This window comes from Bombina bombina, chromosome 1, assembly GCF_027579735.1.
Source record: "Bombina bombina isolate aBomBom1 chromosome 1, aBomBom1.pri, whole genome shotgun sequence".
NCBI lineage: Eukaryota > Metazoa > Chordata > Amphibia > Anura > Bombinatoridae > Bombina > Bombina bombina.
The window spans coordinates 291962624-291977030 of NC_069499.1; the positions used below are offsets into that span (position 1 = coordinate 291962624).

Consider the following 14407-nt stretch of genomic DNA (forward strand, 5'->3'; position numbering starts at 1 on the left):
GGAATATCTTGCAGAAGCGGCTCAAAGGGCCAAAGCTGATAATTACAATAAAAACAGAGGTAATAACAGGTGATCAGTGTGAGTGGTACACCAGAATAAGAGTGTATACTAATAAAACAGGATTAGCCTAAGTACAACTGTAGCAAGTGCATCAAGCAAAAAACTAATAAACAATAATACAAACAATAGTGTTCAAAATTAGTGTTACAAAAATAGTGTTACAAAAAATAGAAAAATGCACTGCAGTGCAAAAAAAGGGGGGTAGCAAAATAATTGTATAGATACAATCAAATAGTGAGTGAGTGCAAATGGATATAAAAATGCTTGCTACTAAATCCAGTGAGGTTAAGATATAATTAAATAAAATACACAATATGCAATAACATAAAAAATAAAATACACAATATGCAATAACATAAAAAATAAAAAATAAAATATAAAATATAATCCAAAAAAGTATTCAAAAAGTTGATCAACAAATGTTAGTGAAGAACAAAAATAAGTCAATCAAAACAAAAAAATGGAAAAAATGGGTGATGAAAAGCAAGGTGAAAGTGAGGAAATTGATTCCTTCCAATGTTAGTTACTTTAACAGATCCAAATTCCTGAGTGTGGTTGCTGAAGTAGCTGATTGGATCCTAGCACCTGTCAGCTGCTCCTATAGTATCCTAAAAAGTGTCCCTGTAAAAAAAGAAATTCACAACATAGTGTATCCAATATGAGAATGAAGTAAAGATTAAAGTAATGCTTACCAATATGTCAACGCGTTTCTGCCCTCAAAAAAGGGCCTTTCTCAAAAACCTAGTCTTGAGAAAGGCCCTTTTTTGAGGGCAGAAACGCGTTGACATATTGGTAAGCATTACTTTAATCTTTACTTCATTCTCATATTGGATACACTATGTTGTGAATTTCTTTTTTTACAGGGACACTTTTTAGGATACTATAGGAGCAGCTGACAGGTGCTAGGATCCAATCAGCTACTTCAGCAACCACACTCAGGAATTTGGATCTGTTAAAGTAACTAACATTGGAAGGAATCAATTTCCTCACTTTCACCTTGCTTTTCATCACCCATTTTTTCCATTTTTTTGTTTTGATTGACTTATTTTTGTTCTTCACTAACATTTGTTGATCAACTTTTTGAATACTTTTTTGGATTATATTTTATATTTTATATTTTATTTTTTATTTTTTATGTTATTGCATATTGTGTATTTTATTTTTTATGTTATTGCATATTGTGTATTTTATTTAATTATATCTTAACCTCACTGGATTTAGTAGCAAGCATTTTTATATCCATTTGCACTCACTCACTATTTGATTGTATCTATACAATTATTTTGCTACCCCCCTTTTTTTGCACTGCAGTGCATTTTTCTATTTTTTGTAACACTATTTTTGTAACACTAATTTTGAACACTATTGTTTGTATTATTGTTTATTAGTTTTTTGCTTGATGCACTTGCTACAGTTGTACTTAGGCTAATCCTGTTTTATTAGTATACACTCTTATTCTGGTGTACCACTCACACTGATCACCTGTTATTACCTCTGTTTTTATTGTAATTATCAGCTTTGGCCCTTTGAGCCGCTTCTGCAAGATATTCCTGTATTTGTAATTTTATTTATATGTGCTTTTTACATTTTTTATATATAGTCTTTTATTACTGATGCTTTTTAACATGGTTCATTAAATAATCTTCTTTTATCTCTCTGTGAGTATATTTATCCCTTGGCCTCTTGTTGGCGCTGTATTCACTTCTTACTACTTGTGCATATTTTTTGGAGGTTGGTTAGGATCTCTGTTTGGATACAGCTTGGGGATTACCTTAGCGCTTGTACACACACCCTTTCTCGTAATTGTAACTTTGGTTAGGATTTATTTTACAGGTAATTTTGTAATTATTTTAACTAGGTAGCTATTAAATAGTTATTAACTATTTAATAGCTATTGTACCTAGTTAAAATAAATACAAAGTTGCCTGTAAAATAAATATAAATCCTAAAATAGCTACAATGTAACTACAGTGAGGCCTCGGTTTACGAATTTAATTCGTTCTCCGGGTCGTTTCGTATTGCGAAAAATTCGTAAACCGAAACACGGTTTCCCATAGGAATGCATTGAAAATCAATTAATGCGTTCCGGAGGTCCGAAAAAATTCAAGTAAAGTGTCCAAAAAAGGCTCCAAAAGGCTTAACAACTTGCTGCAAATGGCTCCAATGTCTCCAAAAGGCTCCACAACTTGCTGCAAATGGCTCCAAAAGGCTTAACAACTTGCTGCAAATGGCTCCAAAAGGCTCAACAACTTGCTGCAAAATGGCTCCAAAACCTCTCCAACACCTCTACACTGGTACCCAAACTTCATTAATTCAATCATACTTGAGTATGCAGGGGGCACAGGGGCCACTGGTTTCGTATTGCGAAAAATATTCGTAAACCGAGGGGGGCAAACCGGCATTTTGTTTCGTATTGCGAAAAAAATTCGTAAACCGAGGGGGGCAAACCGGCATTTTGTTTCGTATTGCGAAAAAAATTCGTAAACCGAGTCAAATTTTCTTCAAATTTCGATTTCGTAAACCGAAATTTCGTATACCGAGTCGTGCGTAAACCGGGGCCTCACTGTATTAGTAATATTGTAGCTATATTAGGGTTTATTTTATAGGTAAGTATTTAGTTTTAAATAGGATTAATTTATTTAATTATAGTAATTTTAGTTCGTTTTATTTAAATGATATTTAACTTAGGGGGGGTGTTAGGGTTAGACTTAGGTTTAGGGGTTAATGACTTTATTATAGTAGTGGCGACATTGGGGGCGGCAGATTAGGGGTTAATAATTGTAGGTAGGGGTTGGCAATGTTAGGGACAGCTGAGTAGGGGTTAATAAAATTTATTATAGTGTTTTCGAGGCGGGAGTGCGGCAGGTTTAGGGGTTAATACATTTATTATAGTGGCGGCGATGTCCGGTCGGCAGATTAGGGGTTAATAAGTGTAGGTAAGTGGCGGCGACATTGGGGGGGGGGGCAGATTATGGTTTAATAAATATAATATAGGTGTCGGCGATGTTAGAGACAGCAGATTAGGGGTTCATAGCTATAATGTAGGTTGCGGCGGTGTCCGGAGCGGCATATTAGGGGTTAATAGTATAATGCAGGTGTCAGCGATAGCGGGGGCGGCAGATTAGGGGTTAATAAGTGTAAGGTTAGGGTAGTTTAGACTCGGGGTTCATGTTAGGGTGTTAGGTGTAGACTTAGAAAGTGTTTCCCCATAGGAAACAATGGTGCTGCGTTAGGAGCTGAACGCTGCTTTTTTGCAGGTGTTAGGTTTTTTTTCAGCCAGCTCAGCCCCATTGTTTCCTATGGGGAAATAGTGCACGAGCACGTTTTCCAGCTTACCGCTACCGTAAGCAACGCTGGTATTGAGGGTTGAAGTGGAGCTAAATTTGGCTCAACGCTCACTTTTCTGAGGCTAACGCAGCCATTCAGAAAACTCGTAATACCAGCGTTGTTTAAAGGGAGCGCTGGGGAAAAAAAAGGCTCGTTAGCAACGCAAGTCTTTAACGACAAAACTCCAAATCTAGGTGTAAGATTACAAAAAAAATAAACAAAATTATCAAAAATAAAAACAATTACACCTAAGCCCTATAAAAATAAAAAGCCCCCCCAAAATAAAAACTCCCCCTAGCCTACAAAAAACTACCAATAGCCCTTAAAAGGGCCTTTTGTAGGGCATTGCCCTAAAGAAATCAGCCCCAACAGTAAAACCCACCACCCAACCAACCCCACAAAATAAAAAACTGGTAGTTTATTTTTATTTTATTAGAATAGTTATGTTAGGTTAATTTATATGTTTGATTTAATGTTAGTTTTTTCTATTTCACAGGTAAGTTTTTATTTAAATAGAGTTATATTGTAATTTTTACTTAAAGTTAGGGGGGGTGTTAGGTTTAGGGTTTAATAGTTTAATTTAGTGGTTTGCGATGTGGGGGGCTGGCGGTTTAGGGATTAATTTGGTTTATTTAGTGGCGGAGATCTGGGAGGCCGGAGCTTTAGGGGTTAATAACTTTATTTAGGGCGGCGATGTCAGGGAGTGGCGGAATAGGGGTTAATGACTTTATTATAGTGGCGGCGATGTTGGGGTGCGGGGGAAAAGGGGTTAATATATTTAAATAGTGTTGATGTGAATGGGCGCAGATTAGGGGTTGATAACTTTATTTAATAGTCGCGATGTGGGTGGGAGGCAGATTAGGGGTTAATAGGTTTAATATAGTGTTTGCGATTTGGGAAGGTTGCAGTTTAGAGGTTAATAGGTAGTTTATGGGTGTTATTGTACTTTGTTACACTTTAGTTATGGATTTTGTGAAACATTTTTGTTACACAAAATCCATAACTACTGGTCTCAGGTGGCGGTATGGATCGTGTCAGTATAGGCTGTAACACAAGCATTTTAGCCTCACCGCACAACCTGTAATACCGGCGCTATGGAAATCCCACGCAAAAACGTAATTTTTTTTAATTCGGGATTGACGTTGCATTACAGACTAAAATGCTTGAGGTATTGGTATATCGACACAACTCCCAATAGTGCGTTACTGTTTTTACGCTGAAATTGCCCTTTTTTCAGCGTTAAAAGCCGCAACGCAAAACTCGTAATCTAGGGTGATATTGTGTACTTCTAGCTCCAAGTAGTGCATTGATGCTCCTTCAAGAAAAGGATACTAAGAGAATGAAGCAAATTTTGTAATAGAAGTAAATGTGAAAAATCTTTTAAAATTATATGGTCTAGTTTAATTTATGAAAGAAAAAAATGGGGGTTCATGTCCCTTAAATTGTATAGCTGTATAGGTCATTATGAAATATAGGCAGGTTCAGGGCTGTTCAAGAGATTGAAGTGAAGTTGATGACATAAGTAAATTGAAAAGTTGTTTAAAATTGTAATCATGAAAGAAAAATTAATGTTCTCATTGCGCTCGTATCATAAGCGATGAGTTATCTAGCGCAAACTAAAATACTGCTTTAAATTTTAGCACTTTTTAATAATTATTAATAGTATTAATAGCAGAGAACTACATGACAACATCACTACTTGCTCACATTCTAATTAGTGCACACTTCGGTTAGCCCTCAAGGGTTATCCAACATGAATTTTATTGCTTGCCCCATAGAAGTCTATTACGTGAGAGATTAGGGCACCCACACTATCCAACATACAGATGTTAGAACACACCAGACTATCACTCAAGCAATACAAAATAACAATGGACTTATATGAACGAAAAAATAGAAGAGCTATTGATTGCACTCAAGTGATGTTAACGCACAATAATGCTAATATTTTTGTGTTCCACTTGTAATCTAGGCTTATATTGGGGCAAGAGAAAGTTTATTTTTTTAGATCTTCATACTTTTTTTTACATTTTAGAGTTCAATAAGACATTGCAGATATTAGGGTGTTTAGCAATGATATAGGACACATCATTCAATAAAAATCACATCATTTTATTGGTATATTTTGTGTGCATAAATATGTCAATAAAACAGATGTGTAGCATCAATATGGTATACTGTATTATGTTCTACTTTTCAGTTTGTGCCATAGTGGCTACAAGGAAGTTTATCAGCAAACTATAATTTCAGTTACATGTTTATGTTTTTTTAAGGTGCAAAATTAATTTTAAAGATTATGGAGAAATAATTGTATGACTCACAATCCAAGCAAGGATTACTTTTTATACAAAAAAACTTCAGGACTCGTTCAGCCACTTCTGCTATACAAAACATTTGACAGGGCCTCCAGGCATTGCACAATGTGAATGAGTAAACCTTTGCCAGACACTTGCAGAAAAGGCTGCTGCATTGTAAAAGTCAGATGAAAAGCACATTCATTGTAAGGACATAAAGTTAAGGTTTTTTTAGATACACAACAAATGTTGCGGGTACTGCGCTACCCAAGAGACAGCAACATAAAAAAACACTTCTCTTGACACCTACAAAATAGAAAGGTACTGCCCAGACACCCAGACACAATGAATACAGCAAATAAACTGAAACATGGAACAAATTGGTATATATGACAAGGAGAGGTCACTATCTTGTACATGATGAACAGTGGAGGGTAATGCTCTAAACATAACTGTCAAAAAGCAGGTACTGTCCAATGAAACACACAGACACACAGGGTAAGCAGGAAATACCATATCAGAAAAACGAGGCAAGAAGGAGGTACCATATCAGGCACAACAGGGCAAGCAGGAAGTACCATATCAGGCACATGTGGCAAGAAGGAAGTACCACATCAGGCACACAAGGCAAGCAGGAAGTACCATATCAGGCACACAAGGAAAGCAGGAAGTACTATATCAGGCACAACAGGACAAGCAGGAAGTACCATATCAGACACACGTGGCAAGCAGGAAGTACCATATCAGGCACACGAGGCAAGCAGGAAGTACCATATCAGGCACACGAGGCAAGCAGGAAGTACCATATCAGACACGCGTGGCAAGCAGAAAGTACCATATCAAGCACACGAGGCAAGCAGGAAGTACCATATCAGGCACACAAGGCAAGCAGGAAGAACCATAACAGGCACACGAGGCAAGCAGGAAGTACCATATCAGACACGAGTGGCAAGCAGGAAGTACCATATCAGGCACACAGGATGGAACTGTAGGCACAGACAAGTGGAACTGGGAATAGCAATTCGAAGGCAGTGCTGAGTGTACTATGGAGCTCCATTCATTACTTTAGTACCCCCAAACCCCATTTGTATGGCAGTGCTTGTTTTTAGATATCTAGTGCTCTATGCAGAAGTGGTTTAACTATGATTCATAAGATAATATGAAGAGACAATTCTAAACACAAAGCACAATCTGGTGGCACTGACCAAAGCATACAACATGTATTTAGGGTACTTACTAGGGATGCCACGTCGGCCATGTTTTCCTGGACACTTATGAGTTACACATGCTGCAGCGTGTGCAGAGAGGAATATGAATAGTGCTGTTCAGTGTCACTATTTGTGTGCTGCCCAGAGTTAAAATTCATGTTCTTCTCTGCACACCCTGCAGCATGTATAACTCATAAGTGTCCAGGAAAACATGGCTGAGGTGGCAACCCTAGTACTTACTTCCACAATCACACAAGAAAATGTAGAGTTACTGCATAGGCACAGATAACAAGGTGAATACAATACACCATTTTAATAAGGGGAATACAATACACCATACATGGGGCAAAGATGGTAACGCACATCACTTTATAGGCAGAGGTAACAAAGTGAATACAATACACCACATACATAGGACATAGATGGTAACTCACGTCACTGCATAGGCACAGATAATGTCACTGCATAGGCACAGATAAGGTCACTGCATGGGCATAGATAGCAAGGTGAATACAATACACCATATATATGACATACACCATACGTAGGACAAAGATGGTAACTCACATCACTGCATAGGCATAGGCACAGATAATAAGGTGAATACAATACTACTCCATACATGGGACATAGATGGTAACTCACATCACTGCATAGGCACAGATAATATTAATGCATAGGCACAGATAACAAGGTGAATACAATACACCATATATATAGGACATACACCATACTTAGGACAAAGATGGTAACTCACATCCCTGCATAGGCACAGATAATAAGGTGAATACAATATACCATACATAGGACATAGATAGTAACTCACATCACTGCATAGGCACAGATAATAAGGTGAATACAATAAACAAGTACATAGGAAATAGATGGGAACTCACAAGGACACACAAGAAAATGTCCACAACACATAGAACAAAATAGATACACAGGACATGGTTAGTGCTGCTTAAAACACAGAACATAGTAGGCACAGCTCACCACATTCCGAGGCAGCTGGTGGCCTGGCAGATACTTGACGTTTTCATGGTCCTGGTTTATAATTTCTGTTAGCTTCCTGCCCTCAATCAGTTCTTCAAACACCCACATGTTCACCATAGGGTTGAAGCGGTTTGACCTCTTGGTGTTATTGCCAATGATTTTGCAGATAGCAGATCCCCTGTGATTTTTTTGGAAAATTAGCTGAAATTAATAGATTTACCCAACAGTCACATACTAAGAAACGTATTAGCAGTTCCCTTTGGTGTTAGTAACTACTGACAGTGTAAATATATTTTCCTAAGTGTGACATAGGTGTTTGCTCTGCATGTATGGACTACAGCTGTACCTTTAAAATAGTAAAAAAAAAAAAGCTGCTGCATGACAAGATAGCAGGATTTCTTTTGTTTACACACAAGGTAAATATTTGAAACCCTACACAACCAGTAATTATATCGAAAAACTTGGCCAGAGAACCCAGAGAATTTTTAACATATTGCTATGGCTCAGTTTAAACAGAAATATAGCCTTTGTTTTTTTATTTACCTAAAACTATATACATTTTTTAACCCTTTCGTGACAGGGTTAAAGTGCCTACATCGGAACAACTGTTCCGATGTAGACAAATTGAAACTACGCGATCGTGCATACGATCGCGAGATTTCAATTATTGGATCGCATCTGGGGGGCGTCCCTACAATCCTAGGAACGCCCTCCAGACCGCGATTAAATCCCTGAAGCACAGAAGGCTTCAGGACAGCCGTTAGTTATGACGTTCCATTCCGTCATAACGGCTTTAAAGCCCAGTCTAATTATGACGGAATGGAACGGCATAACGGCTTTAAAAGGTTAAGTAGACAACACATGTATTGATCTATATTGATCATATACACACACAAACATATATATATATATATATATATATATATATATATATATATATATATATATACACACTATAGATGCTAAATGTTGTAGAGCAACTTGAAGAGAGAGAGAGAAGTTAGGGTTAAAAAAAGATTGTATGAATTGAATTTCTGGCCTCACTCACCTCTATTTGCAGAGGTAACAGCGTACAGGAGAGCTGTAATAGCTGGAATGTAACCTGACCCTTTACCTACACAAGCTGCACAGCTTAAAGGAAGCAGTGGCTGCGGGCCCCCTAAAAGGATGGGCCTGGTAGCAATGGTGAACCCTGCGACCCTTTTAGTTACTCACTTGATGCCACTATTTGACCACCAAATACAATCATATAAAGTAAAGTAGTTACATTTTTCATAAACTATCTGTTTCCCACTAAAATTAATTACACACAAGTACTTTTCCAAAAGATCCCCTTAGCTGTACAGGATATCACATAGTCAGCAAATATACATAAGTATATGTACCTATACATATGAAAATGTGTGCCTTGTTCACTGTATACAGCCTCTCCAATAGGGATGAATGGAGCTTTAATGAACTCATACCATGCATGTTAATAATCTAGAATCTTTCCTCTGACCATTTCAGAGTGTTTTCAACGTGAGCAAGATAATAAACTGTTTCCAAATGGCCGTGAAATAGTTATATGTCCAAAATGCCCTTTTGAGGACAAGAGCCAAAAAGCCAGTGGGACAGATTGTAATTGAGGCCTAAGATAGCTCATTAAACTCAGGACAGGCTACACAATATGATCTGCTCTGTACTGAAAGATTAAGAGGTTCTAATCAGTGTTTGACGTGATATCAAAATAAATCTTGAGTTCACAATACAACTTTAAATATTATTTTCTAACGCCTAGATTCTGCGGCCAAAGGGGTGCGTTAGCTACGCGTGCTTTTTTCTGGCCGCACCTTTTAAATACCGCTGGTATTTAGAGTTCACAGAATGGCTGGGTTTTCAGTGCGTTAGGCTCCAAAAAGGGAGCGTAGAGCATAATTTAACGCCACTGCAACTCTCTATACCAGCGGTGCTTACGGAAGCGGCCAGCTTAAAAAACGTGCTCGTGCACGATTCCCCCATAGAAAACAATGGGGCAGTTTGAGCTGAAAAAAAACCTAACACCTGCAAAAAAGCCGCGTTCAGCTCCTAACGCAGCCCCATTGTTTTCTATGGGGAAACACTTCCTACATCTGCACCTAACACTCTAACATGTACCCCGAGTCTAAACACCCCTAACCTTACACTTATTAACCCCTAATCTGCCGCCCCCGCTATCGCTGACACCTGCATATTTTTTTTAACCCCTAATCTGCCACTCCGTAAACCGCCGCTACTTACATTATCCCCCCTAATCTGCTGCCCCTAACACCGCCGACCCCTATATTATATTAATTAACCCCTAATCTGCCCCCCACAATGTCGCCTCCACCTGCCTACACTTATTAACCCCTAATCTGCCGACCGGACCGCGCCGCTATTATAATAAAGTTATTAACCCCTAATCCGCCTCACTCCCGCCTCAATAACCCTATAATAAATAGTATTAACCCCTAATCTGCCCTCCCTAACATCGCCGACACCTAACTTCAAACATTAACCCCTAATCTGCCGACTGGAGCTCACCGCTATTCTAATAAATGTATTAACCCCTAAAGCTAATTCTAACCCTAACCCTAACACCCCCCAAAATTAAATATAATTTAAATCTAACGAAATAAATTAACTCTTATTAAATAAATTATTCCTATTTAAAGCTAAATACTTACCTGTAAAATAAACCCTAATATAGCTACAATATAAATTATAATTATATTATAGCTATTTTAGGATTTATATTTATTTTACAGGTAACTTTGTATTTATTTTAACCAGGTACAATAGCTATTAAATAGTTAAGAACTATTTAATAGCTAAAATAGTTAAAATAATTACAAAATTACCTGTAAAATAAATCCTAACCTAAGTTACAATGAAACCTAACACTACACTATCAATAAATTAATTAAATAAAATACCTACAATTATCTACAATTAAACCTAACACTACACTATCAATAAATTAATTAAATACAATATCTACAAATAAATACAATTAAATAAACTAACTAAAGTACAAAAAATAAAAAAGAACTAAATTACAAAAAATAAAAAAATATTTACAAACATTAGAAAAATATTACAACAATTTTAAACTAATTACACCTACTCTAAGCCCCCTAATAAAATAACAAAGCCCCCCAAAATAAAAAAATGCCCTGCCCTATTCTAAATTAAAAAAGTTCAAAGCTCTTTTACCTTACCAGCCCTGAACAGGGCCCTTTGCGGGGCATGCCCCAAAGAATTCAGCTCTTTTGCCTGTAAAAAAAAAACACATACAATATCCCCCCAACATTACAACCCACCACCCACATACCCCTAATCTAACCCAAACCCCCCTTAAATAAACCTAACACTAAGCCCCTGAAGATCTTCCTACCTTATCTTCACCATACCAGGTTCACCAATCGTTCCAGGCTCCAAAATCTTCATCCAAGCCCAAGCGGGGGCTGGCGATCCATCAGAATCAAGTTCAATCCGATTGGCTGATCCAATCAGCCAATCAGATTGAGCTCGCATTCTATTGGCTGATCGGAACAGCCAATTTAGAATAGGGTAGGGCATTTTTTTATTTTGGGGGTCTTTGTTATTTTATTAGGGGGCTTAGAGTAGGTGTAATTAGTTTAAAATTGTTGTAATATTTTTCTAATGTTTGTAAATATTTTTTTATTTTTTGTAACTTAGTTCTTTTTTATTTTTTGTACTTTAGTTAGTTTATTTAATTGTATTTATTTGTAGATATTGTATTTAATTAATTTATTGATAGTGTAGTGTTAGGTTTAATTGTAGATAATTGTAGGTATTTTATTTAATTAATTTATTGATAGTGTAGTGTTAGGTTTAATTGTAACTTAGGTTAGGATTTATTTTATAGGTAATTTTGTAATTATTTTAACTATTTTAGCTATTAAATAGTTCTTAACTATTTAATAGCTATTGTACCTGGTTAAAATAAATACAAAGTTACCTGTAAAATAAATATAAATCCTAAAATAGCTATAATATAATTATAATTTATATTGTAGCTATATTAGGGTTTATTTTACAGGTAAGTATTTAGCTTTAAATAGGAATAATTTATTTAATAAGAGTTAATTTATTTCGTTAGATTTAAATTATATTTAATTTAGGGGGGTGTTAGGGTTAGGGTTAGACTTAGCTTTAGGGGTTAATCCATTTATTACAGTAGTGGCGAGATTCGGTCGGCAGATTAGGGGTTAATAATTGAAGTTAGGTGTCGGCGATGTTAGGGAGGGCATATTAGGGGTTAATACTATTTATTATAGGGTTATTGAGGCGGGAGTGAGGCAGATTAGGGGTTAATAACTTTATTATAGTAGCGGTGTGGTCCGCTCGGCAGATTAGGGGTTAATAAGTGTAGGCAGGTGGAGGCGACGTTGAGGGGGGCAGATTAGGGTTTAATAAATATAATATAGGGGTCGGCGGTGTTAGGGGCAGCAGATTAGGGGTACATAAGGATAACGTAAGTGGCGGCGCTTTGCGGTCGGCAGATTAGGGGTTAAGAATTTAAGATTGCCTCCATTACATGCTTTAAAATGTTTAGGGACTGGTAGATCTCTGTTTCTCTCCTTATCCATATTCTCAATGGAGAGAATATGTTCCCTAATCCTTTCCCTTAGGGGTCGCTCCGATTCTCCTATATATTGCTGTCCACACTTACATTGAATCATATACACAGTGTTAATATCTGTGCATCTTATGCAGTCCTGAATTTTAAATTCCTTTTTATTAGTATTTGAAATGACTGACTTGCTTTTCTTTGAACTTCGGCAAGCTTTACAAATAAAGCAGGGGAAAAAACCTTTTATTTCATTTCCTTGTAGATCTCTGTCTTTTTTCTTGGACCTTTTTATTGTAGTAGGTGCTAGTCTGTTTTTTAAATTATTGGCTTTTCTATATACAAAACGTGGTATGTTGGAAATTAGGGGACCTATTATTTTGTCTTGTTTCAGTATGTGCCAATGTTTTTTCATAATATTTTCTGTAATTTTATAGTTGCCATTATATTCTGTAATGAAAGGCACTTTAATAGTGTTTGTGTGATTTACTTGTGATTTCTTATTTTTCTTTGTTAACAAGGAACTCCTATCCATTTTTTCTACCTCTTGTCGTATTTGTTCAACTACATTATCCTCATATCCTCTTTCAATAAATTTACATTTTAAATTTTCGGATTGGGCTAGATAATCTTCATTTTTACTACAGTTTTTCTTGACTCTCATCATTTGACCTTTTGGAATATTGTTTTTCCACACCTGATGGTGGCAACTTGTGGAGTGTATGAAGTTGTTACTATCAAAGGGCTTAAAGTATGTTGTAGTGTTTATCTTTCCTTCATCAACATAAATCTCCAAATCTAGAAAATTCAATTTGTTTTTACTTATTTCCTTAGTGAATTTAATATTTAAATCATTATTATTCATCTTAATAAAAAAATCTTCAAAAGCGTCTTTTGTCCCTCTCCAGATAATTAGCACATCACCTATGTACCTCTTAAAAAGGACTAGGCTTGCACCCAGCTCATGGGTAGCTATAAATTGTTGTTCCCATAGACCCATGAATAAATTGGCATAGCTGGGTGCAAACCTAGTCCCCATAGCCGTTCCACAGATTTGTGCATAAAACGCACCTTCAAAGAAAAAATAATTGTGATTGAGTATAAAGTCAATGCTCTCTAGGAGGAATTCCCTTTGTTCTATTTTAATAGTTGAGTCACTACATAAAAAATGATTTACTGCTTTATAATATATGTTTATTTTTGGCAAATCATCAATTAAGAAGGGTATTTAAGGACCAACATAGTGTATACCGTTATGGCTTGAAAAAGGCTCCTAAGAGCTGAAACGTGTTGCCGTGTAACGGATCACTAACGAACCTTTCTTTGGAGATACTCCTAACAGAAGGTTCTCTGAACTGACGTCACCCGCATGTGTGGGTGTGTCTAAGGAGGAAGACACGGCGTACCGGACGTCACCTACAACACACGAGGAACGCCGGAGGAAACAAGGTAGCAAGACAGGTAGCTTTTCCCTGTCAGGATTAACAAATTTCTGCACCAAGGACCTGGGATTCCTAATAAACTCGCATACCGGCAGACCAGGTAATTGAAAATTTATAGCGTATCTCACAGACTGACTTTATAAACGCTATCTGTACACTTGGAAGGCTAAACAAAATACCATTCCCCTGGTGGGACTTCCACAATTGATATCATTGACGAACTTTAACATAATCATATCGTCTAAGGATTTACACCCCAAAGACTGCTTTTTATCTGAAAATTCCTTTTGACTTTAACCAGAGGAACATAACGTAATAACCAACAACCTGTGTGGTTTAAATGATTATGATATTATGCTAGACATTTTTTAAGCACACGGTCACCCTTTGAGATAATCTTTTTATTTCTCAAATCTTTTTATTTCTCATATCTATTTATAAAAGTATTTTTAGCACCATATATATTGCATTAGATATTTTACA

At 36.6% G+C, this 14407-nt stretch overlaps 1 protein-coding gene across 1 annotated transcript in view; it reads right to left on the reverse strand.

Moving 5' to 3' along the window:
• LOC128645221 (glycerol-3-phosphate dehydrogenase [NAD(+)], cytoplasmic) overlaps nt 1-14407 on the reverse strand; it is a 147460-nt gene that overhangs the window by 108336 nt on the left and 24717 nt on the right. The window contains exon 2 of the mRNA XM_053698046.1: nt 7886-8063. Coding sequence (XP_053554021.1) covers nt 7886-8063 — 178 coding nt within the window. The remainder of the gene's footprint in view (nt 1-7885; nt 8064-14407) is intronic.